The sequence below is a fragment of the Alosa alosa genome, chromosome 21, assembly GCF_017589495.1.
Source record: "Alosa alosa isolate M-15738 ecotype Scorff River chromosome 21, AALO_Geno_1.1, whole genome shotgun sequence".
In the NCBI taxonomy this organism is placed as follows: Eukaryota; Metazoa; Chordata; class Actinopteri; order Clupeiformes; family Clupeidae; genus Alosa; species Alosa alosa.
In genome coordinates, this window is record NC_063209.1 from 12163612 (window position 1) to 12172680 (window position 9069).

Below are 9069 nucleotides of genomic sequence, written 5' to 3' on the forward strand. Positions count from 1 at the left end.
TTATCATCTTCATAAATACTCTCAGAAAATGAAACTCCCACAAATAATCTGATATAATCTGATGATCCATTGTCACAAATTCTGGGTATTACTTTTTGCTTCTTCTTTGTTAATTTAAGGCTGTGGTGTGATCATTTCTCTCCCCCCAAAAAAAAAAAAAACGGCTTTGCTTATCAGTCCTGTCTTATCCCATACAAAAACTCACAATTAGACATCAAACATAATATCCGCAGAGCGACCCTGTGATTCTCCATTCATCTTTGTCCTTTCAGACCTAGTGAGATCATCTCAAGTGACATGCTTCAAATAGTTCCGTAGAATCGGGGGGATATCCAGTTGATCAATGGCACTCATTTTATTTGCTTTTGGGAGGTAGTTTCGAACAGCAAGGCGAGACTGTGACATCAAGGTGCAAGGACAAACTGTAAGATAAAACAAAAGGTATGTTATTTTCTTACTTTCCTTCAGCATGAATTGAAGAGCAATAGGTGTGCTGAAACCCTTAACTAAACTTATTTATGTAATATATGTAGGCCTATATTTGATGTGCCAAGACTCCCTACACTAAACCGACAACACATACATTGGGCCAGGACAACTTTAAGAACAACTTTGAATCGTCAAACTTGCTAAATTCAGTTTGACTTCATCCTAAAGATGGCCATAACTTAACATAACTTAACATTATGCAGTGAACTTTTCCTTTTGGGTTTTAGTTCAGGTACTCCCTCAATTGGGGACTTCCTTCAACTATACCAGGATCTAATCAGATTAGGCCCAGGTATATATTCTGTATGATTTAGTATAGTTCCGTGGAAAACTGAATTGAATATTCAATACTTCAGTATCTTACGTCAGTAATCTGTATGGGTAACAAGTATCTGACCAGAATGGCAACTTTGTTTTTAAGGCCCTGTCACACCCATTGACAGGTTTCCCAGAGAGGCTCTGGGGTGTAGTTACCCATAATTCCCTTCTTTGTGATTAGTGAGTGCTTTTGTAATCTGACTCCTCACCTCTGGCAGCGAGCAGGATCCCTACGGCCTCGTTCTGCTTGGTGGTCTTGTCAATGATGAGCGTGGGCAGGTAGACGTTGGCTCCGAACTCGATGAGCAGCTGCACGTACTCCACCCCGCAGCCGTAGCGCAAGCACATCTCCAGCACGGTCTTGGGCTGCTTGATGCGGGCCAGCATCTTGGCCTCCGTGCAGTTGAAGTCCGGGTTGGCGCCGTGCAGCAGCAGCAGCTTGAAGCAGTCCAGGTGGCCGTAGACGGCCGAGATGTAGAGTGGCCCGCGGCACGCCGTGGCGTTGGACGCCCAGTCGGGCACTTTGGGCCGCACGTCCACCTCCGCCCCTGCGTCCAGCAGCTCGCGCAGGATGTCCACGTCGCCCTCCCGCGCGGCGGTCAGCACCGGCGAGCAGTTGTTGTACTGGCTGCCGTTGGGGTCGGCGCCGGCCTTGAGTAAGGCCGTTACACAGTCCAGGTGTTTGCCGCTGACCGCTGTGAAGAGCGGCGTCTGGGCCTTGACGTCCAGGCTGTCCACCTCTGCACCGTGGGTCAGCAGCACCTCCAGGCAGCGCAGGTGACCCAGCGCGGCAGCCGTACGGAGCGGCGTGCCCGGGATGCCCCAGCCGCTGCGGCTGTTGATGCAACGGCGGAAACGCTCCTCGCCGAGCAGCTCGGCCAACAGGCGGTCATCATCGCCGGTGACGGCCTGCGTGAGCATATTGCTCTCATCCTCCTCGTCCTCTTTGGGCTGGAGCAGAGAGAAGATCTTGGAGATGTCCATCAAACTCATGGTGACGGCACTCTCAAGAACCATAGTGTGTAGACAATGAAAGAAACTCACAGATCCATCTGGAATTAAAGAGCAGATTTAGATCCCATCGTGTGAACTATTTTACATGTGTGAGAACTATTCAAACTAAGACCAAATTTACATTTGCATAATCCTAATCTCAGTAAACAAACGACTTTTTACAAACTACAAACCACAAGATTAAAGTACTTAACAGAATTGAATTATACTTTTGTCCACAAATATATGACTTTTTCATGACCTTCAACTATGAGGTTTGTGGTGGAGATTTGTGCCAGACAGAAACCACAGCAGTAAGCAACACCAGACGCACTCCCAAATGGCCCGTCAGAGTCACACAAACAAACAAAACACTTTGAGGTAAAATCCACTTACTTTGCTTTTAGACTATCCCTTCAGACCACCATCAGACGCTTGCAGCTACATTAACTCATCCATCTTCCGTTCAGCTGCAAATCCATTGTGGCTCAATTACCCCCACCAAAAAAAGCAATAGTCTTCTTTTTTTCGCTGCTGGGAAGTTTTCCACTGGGATAAATGGATGGAGGGTAAAGCAACGTGTGGCAGACTGACACAGTATAGGCTCTACCCTGCTCATCTGAGGGGCTAATTTTAGTCCTCAAATGGATCTGCCCAAACTTCCATTCTTGGAGGGCTGTAGCAGGGGGTTATAATTAGAAAGGTGATAGACTTGTGACAGACTGAAAGGACCTGACTGCGGAACAGGGGGATGGTAGTGTGTGTGTGTGTGTGGGGGGGGGCTAGTTGGGACAATTTACCTGATAGGTCAATGTAAATATTAAATGTGTCATTCTGCAGGGACAACCAGTGTTATTCCTCTGAGCCTAATTATCATGGGTGCCATAGAGTGTGACCACGAAAAAAAAAAAAGAAAAGAAATGGGAAGGGTCTTTGAAGCGTGACATGAAAAAGTTTCCCCGACAACAAGGCCATGTCTGAGCCTGTCACATTTAATGGGACGCATCTGTAGCTCCCGCTCCTTGACACTTTTACACAAAGCCATCCCAGCCAAGGCGGGGGGAACACAATTAAGGATCCACACGGCAGAAGGCGCTTTATGTGATATTCTGTCATGGTTACAACTTTACTGGCACGTCGGCGTCTAATGCATTGCTGTAGTGGCTGTGTGTCTGTGTCGGTGCGACAGCAGAGCAGCGATCCACGAGGAGCCTGCAGCTGTCCTGGAGCCAAGAGCTCTGCCCTGGATAACAACAATCAGCTGTGGTCTTCTCATTCTTCTGGGTGTGAGAGAAAACACCATCAGCAGCTTTATGGGGGGTTGGGATCAGTTATTTTTAACTACAAAAAATTCCCTGAATTCCATAGAAGTAGCCTATTTAAGATCAAAACCTATATTTGAAGACCTACCTAAAACCTATTATTTTATGATCCTCATAAATTGGTTGTGGAATATGTACAGTAGGCCAACGCCACTACTTCCTTTTTTAAAAAAAATAAATCTTTATTTTACTATGTTAATGAAGTCTTCCATTGGATATATTTAGAGTGATTAAGCAGCCTATTTAGAAATAGTTAGCTGAAGAGTTTTCTATTGTTATTTCATGAACCTCATCAACGTTTACAAATATTCATAATTAAACATTAATTATTTAAAAAGAGACAAACTAACATTTAACTAGCCTAATTGCCTACCGAGAATAAACCCATGTCGTGGCAAAGTTGCAGTGCCGTGGAGGATAGGCTACTCCATTACAGTAGATGGCAGTAAATGGAAATGGGGACGACTATCTGCGTTACCAAGACAATAAAGGCAGGCTATTTACACAAACACTCTGGATTCCTCAAACCAGAGAATGTCTGCTCAAAACAAAATATTGTGTTTGAACACGTGTTACATGTAGGCTAACAGTGTAAGGGATTTAAGTGTCGACTAATATGTGAAAGGTAGATGTAGTTGGATTGTTTTAATATGGAATAATCGAGTGACCATGGAGAGTAAGTATCTTCAAACATGTTATTAGCTTGCATTCAATTCATGCATGCAGCCACAGCTAACTTCATTCTTTGCACCATTCTGTACAGCCTCAAGCACTCAGCAGCAACGCGACGAAGACGTCGTCAGAAGGAGATATTGTAAGAGAAGTATACAGAAAATGAAACTCAAAAAAAGAGACTCGGGATACAGGGAAAATGACAGCAGTCAAAAACCCGAATCCGAAGAAATTCCTCCAGTGCCACAACAACTACTCAACTTAATCAGAATGAAGGCTTTCAGAGAAAAGTTGAAGACGGTAAAGAAAAACTAATAACTGAGTGGCTTTTTAGCTAGACACGCCCCCACACACACACACACACACACTCACTCTTAATCTCTCTCTCACTACACACATACACATTAATACAATTTGGCCGACCTACCTAATTATATACGTGTTGTATTTAATGCACCTTGCATGCACTCTCACAAGAAATTATTCCATGCAATTAAACACAATTGCACATTCAGGTTCAATGTACCGTGCATGCTTTACAATTTATTTGAAGTATTTATCTATCCATCCATCCCTCCCTCCCTCCCCCCCCTCTCTCTCACACACACACACACAGGCTCCAGAAATGGAGTTACATGATCCTCAGCACTGCAGGTCATGCCAGGTCAAACAGGCTGAGCTGGCACGAGATGACTTCATAAGGAGGAAGACGACACAGCTCCTGTCTCCCCTTCTGGAAGAAAAAATCCAATCCCACTTCCTTAATAGAGTAGGCCGCTCTGCTTTACATATATATGAAACAGGCCTATCTTTGAACACTAGTCCACAATCTCTCGTATACGTTCTTTTCCCTGCAGTCGGCTCAAAAGAATTGTGTTCTTCTCTTGCTCTGTGTTGCAGAACTCCATTTGTCTGATAGGAGAGGTATTGAGAGACCTGCCTAGGCCGTCAGATGACCCTGGCCTTGTCTGGAAGGCTCTGAAGGCCAGGGAAGTGGAACTGACCCAGCAGACAGACTCGAGCTGATCCTGCCTTTTCCCATGTTCAGTGGAATCAAGCCTGTGACTTTGATATCGACATGGACCTTGAAGGTAAAAACTACTGAAGGCATTGTGACCTCATTTCTATACATGATCATGTTGCTACATTAGATATGTTACAGCTGAATTGTAAAAAAAGTATTTTCTACCTTGTTAATATGTGTTTATTCGACATACGTTTTGTATTATATACATATGTAAACAACACCAAAATAAATCAACATCATGGTTACTTTATGAAGGTATGTCAAATGAGATGCCAATGCAACGTCAATAAACCCATCTTTATTTTTCCAATACTGGCCACAACAAATCGCGAGTTTTACTCTTTATCCAAGTATAACGACCAACTTTTCACAAGAAATACATCCGTCAAATATTACTGGGACCACGCTTCCCTTGGCCCTTGTAAACATAGGATTACTAGCTACCAGCGACAAAGTACAATCACCCCTTTCAATTGAGAAAATATCACAGACATACAGTACATTACTTTTTGCATGCATATAAAACATAAGATACAAAAACACTTACAGTCTTACAGTTTAAATACTTCAGTCAAGAATTCTTCTAATTTTGCTTTTTCTTTGTTAGCACATAATAGACATTTGGTCTAAAGTTTGATGAAGGTGGAATGATATGGTTAAAATACTGCATTTAAGATCACTGGGCAAAAATGTTATTTTCCTGTTACAATATAAGCTACATGCCAAACAACTCTGTTTAGCATTTATGTGTTCCTATTACAAGTCCCAAGTTTCTTATTGCCTTTTTGCAGTCATGATGTGGAATTTGAAGCAAAGTATCAAGTATTAAAACACTTAAGTACACTTAAACAAATGAGGCATTTGACAAAACTAAACAATAGTTCTAACACATGAACCCAGGAGGATTCAGAGACGGGGTTTTGGTTAACTCGGTAGTCTACGTTTGGAAGCTACGTTCGGAAGGAGAGGCAGACCACTGGAGGCCGCTTACTCGTCCGGCTTCCTCTTGGGTTTCTTGGGGTTGCGGGAGCGGCTCTTAGCTTTGCAGAGGGGACAGATGGGGGCGTTGCGGTGGATCTGCTGGTGACAGGACAAACAGGCCTGTGGGGAAAAGGAAAGCAAGCATTATTAGAGATGTTATTATAGGATTGTTACATTACAAACGTTTCTATACTGTACCTTCACAGCACATTCACAGGGTTGCTAACTCTCATGCATTCCGCTCGAGACTTCCGCTATGTTCTGTCTCATTCTAGCAGTGTTCAGTGCATCTCATGCTAAAAATATACTCCTCTTTGTCAATTCCATGCCAAGCCAGCCTTGAAAGTTGGCAACTCTGCATTCAGAGTTAAAGAGTGTATGTAATGAATCAATGCACAAAAATAAAAACAACGGATGCTACTTGAATAAATGAAAATCAATGCATCATTTAATAACCGTAACTACCGTATATAACAGCACCAACAAAATAACTACAAGCTGCTAACTGTTTTGACGGACAGAAAAATCAACCCTAGCCTGACTCCAGGCCTCCCACAAGTGGTGCTTCACCAGGAAAAAGCCTGAACACCTGCAGGAGAGCTGACACAGACGGGACCTTGAGCGGGAAGGGGAAAAAAAGGCGACTCCTCTCTCAGAGGATGAGGGGGGGGAAAGTGGAGTGTTTGTGAGTTTGCCAACCTTCATTGGGGGAGGCTGCTGTCTGAAGGTTGCTGGTTGCCGGGCATCTTGTTTCCGGGAGACCTGCAGTTGCTGGGCAGCAGCGGCAGCTGCAGCCAAGGATTCCGGAATGATTGGCTCTTGGGGTTCTTTCATCCACTCTGCCTTCTGCTTCTCAAAGTAACTGCAATACGGCAGGCAAAAACAAAACTGTTTGCACTTTTAGCAATACTTGTATATTCTTGTGGTTTTCTTTACATATATACATGGCACAGTAAAATATAATATTATTGCTTACATCCTTTTGAACCGGACTTGTTGCATGTTGCACACACTATGATATAAGAGTTTGAGAATGCACTTTGATTGGTCTTCCAATGCATGTACATGAGTGGCATACATCAATGTTTACAATGTCTCCATTTCTCCTCTCCGATTAAAGTTGCAAGGACACTGAATATTAACATTGGAAACTGAATAGAACCAGATGACTGATAATTAACTGAATTTCATTTAATTCCAAAAACCAGTTTGTCCTTGCGTACAATAAGCATGGGTGGAAGTGTGTGTGTGTGTGTGTGTCTGTGTGTGTGTGTGTCTGCGTCTGCCTGTCTGTGTGTGTGTGTGTGTGTGTGTATGTATGTCTGTCTATCTGTCTGTCTGTGTGTGTGTGTGTAAGTCTGTCTGTGTGTGTGTGTGTGTGTGTGTGTGTGTGTGTGTGTGTACACGCCTCTGGGTGACTAACTCGAGTGACAGCTTCTCCTCCTCGTCGCTGAGGTTGGGCAGGCGATGCAGGCCCAGGGTCATGCGCAGGGCGTCCACATGCTCCTTCAGGGGCTTGTACTCCTCATGCAGACGCCGTGTGTTCTCCAGCAGCTTGTTCAGGTCGTTTTCAGACTGCTTGATCGTGCTCTCCATCTGAAGGCACAATTTCAATTAGTGAGAGAGCCACCAATATTTAAATACTCTCAGAATTGTCTGTGTAAACATTTACAAAATACTAAGTACTAAGTAAGCAATCAGAAAATAAGAGGATAGAACAATAACTGTAACCATTGGCAAAGTGATCTGGCATCATGTCCTTAAATGACAGCCCTTTGGTAGATAGAACCAGTGGTAATGAAACATAATGAATGCTAAACAGAGTAGCATGGAATTTAACATGCATGAAAAGTGGGGCACAACATTATTATTACTACAGATTGTGTTGAATTGTTATTACTGTTATTCTGTGTGTTATTATTAGTTAACCACTTTACTTGTATTGATCATGTACACACAGCAACGTTTGTGCAGTATGCCAGATATGTATAATTGTGGATAATTATGTATAATTCATTATACATAAATCACTGTATGTTTATTTGTCTTTGTATCTTACACACCCCAAGTGGTCTCTGTAACGTCACAAAAAATTGTAACATCTTTGAATGAAGCACCCTTAGGTCCTGACCCAGATGACCTGACCTAACCCTGAGGGTCATAATTACCACGTTAATGTCTGCATGGATCAGCCTCAGCTCCTCCACGTGGGCCATCTTCTCCTGCAGAAGGAGGTCCATCTCCTGCTTGTATTCCCTCAAGTGCTTCTCCTCACCCTCTAGGGCCTCGAACTCGCTCTTCAGACGAGTCCTGATCTTCTGCATCTGCAGGGTCTTGTTCCTGTCATGAGATGTATGAAGGTACATAGCCTATGTAACCTCTGACAAAGACCACGGGCAGAATGACTGTTTGAAAGACAGTTTGAAAAACAAACAAATAAAATAGCGCAAACACACACTTGTTGTAAGACTGGTCAATGCTTAATGCAAGGGAACAATCATAAAGTGATAAACTGACAAAGCCACGTTCGAGATATTCCATGGTAGCATTGAAATGTTAACATATAAGTTGGCGCAAGACTAACCCAACAGCGTTTTTATTATTTACAAACACACTATTCCACATGACGAATTGCTTGCACCGCAAATGGCTGAATGACATGTACACTGGTGTACTACGGAAATAAATCTATTCTTATCATTGGAACCACAGCTCGCTTCCCCATTGTTCGCCTCTGGAACCTCGCTAACAACAGCTGGTTTGTTTATTGTTAGCTTGCCAGCTAACTAGCCTGCAATAGACATTTCATCTGCATCTACCAATAGACACACAACGTTGCTGGAATACTCAAAGAAACGAGGAGTCTAGCGTGCGTTGCTAGTTAATACATGTACATAAAAAATGGGGTTATTCTGTCGTTATTCGTCTCAACCGGACTGCAAAAGAGAATCGCTAGCCAGACTGAATCCAGAGGTTAACGTTATGTTACCTGCTGAAATGCAGACATTAATTTAGAACAGAGAAGCGGAAAAGGATTACCTGACTTCCAGTATGTTTTCTAATTTGCACATGATTTCTTGTTCGTCCGTCATGGTCTCAAACCTGAACACAAATCCTTTCCGCCACAACAGAACTTAAAACAAGATGTTTTGGATGATGTCTGCTAAGACGTCGTGACACGACTGTACGCCACTGCGCACGCGCGCTGGATCTCATGGCAGCTTTGATTTATTGACTGACACCCATCCAAGCAGACCCTTGTTAGGC

At 43.3% G+C, this 9069-nt stretch overlaps 3 protein-coding genes across 6 annotated transcripts; 1 reads left to right on the top strand and 2 right to left on the bottom strand.

Annotated features, from left to right (window-relative positions):
- Positions 1-147: 147 nt before the first annotated feature.
- Positions 148-2389, bottom strand: asb12b (ankyrin repeat and SOCS box-containing 12b). The gene is made up of 3 exons (XM_048231738.1): positions 2197-2389; positions 1017-1859; positions 148-422 (listed from the first exon to the last, which is right to left on the bottom strand). Exons 2-3 carry the CDS (start codon positions 1822-1824, stop codon positions 289-291), a joined length of 942 nt encoding a protein of 313 aa, XP_048087695.1. The 5' UTR covers positions 1825-1859; positions 2197-2389; the 3' UTR covers positions 148-288.
- A 1218-nt stretch (positions 2390-3607) lies between these two features.
- On the top strand, positions 3608-8009 carry LOC125286414 (uncharacterized protein C8orf48 homolog). Of its 3 annotated transcripts, none has more exons than XR_007192173.1 (5): positions 3608-3798; positions 3886-4094; positions 4411-4563; positions 4695-4885; positions 7917-8009. XR_007192173.1 is itself a non-coding variant. In XM_048231493.1 (4 exons), the coding sequence occupies exons 1-4, from the start codon at positions 3792-3794 to the stop codon at positions 4818-4820; spliced, it is 495 nt and encodes a 164-aa protein (XP_048087450.1). In that variant the 5' UTR covers positions 3608-3791; the 3' UTR covers positions 4821-5003. The 3 variants fall into 3 exon arrangements, 1 of the variants encoding a protein (XP_048087450.1); XR_007192174.1 differs by lacking the exon at positions 7917-8009 and adding an exon at positions 6324-6507; XM_048231493.1 differs by lacking the exon at positions 7917-8009 and having other exon boundaries at positions 4695-5003.
- LOC125286413 (zinc finger C4H2 domain-containing protein-like) lies at positions 5100-9004 on the bottom strand. Of its 2 annotated transcripts, none has more exons than XM_048231491.1 (5): positions 8842-9004; positions 7971-8142; positions 7226-7398; positions 6502-6664; positions 5100-5922 (listed from the first exon to the last, which is right to left on the bottom strand). In XM_048231491.1, exons 1-5 carry the CDS (start codon positions 8892-8894, stop codon positions 5809-5811), a joined length of 675 nt encoding a protein of 224 aa, XP_048087448.1. In that variant the 5' UTR covers positions 8895-9004; the 3' UTR covers positions 5100-5808. The 2 variants fall into 2 exon arrangements, with proteins under 2 accessions (XP_048087448.1, XP_048087447.1); XM_048231490.1 differs by having other exon boundaries at positions 7211-7398.
- Positions 9005-9069: the final 65 nt, after the last annotated feature.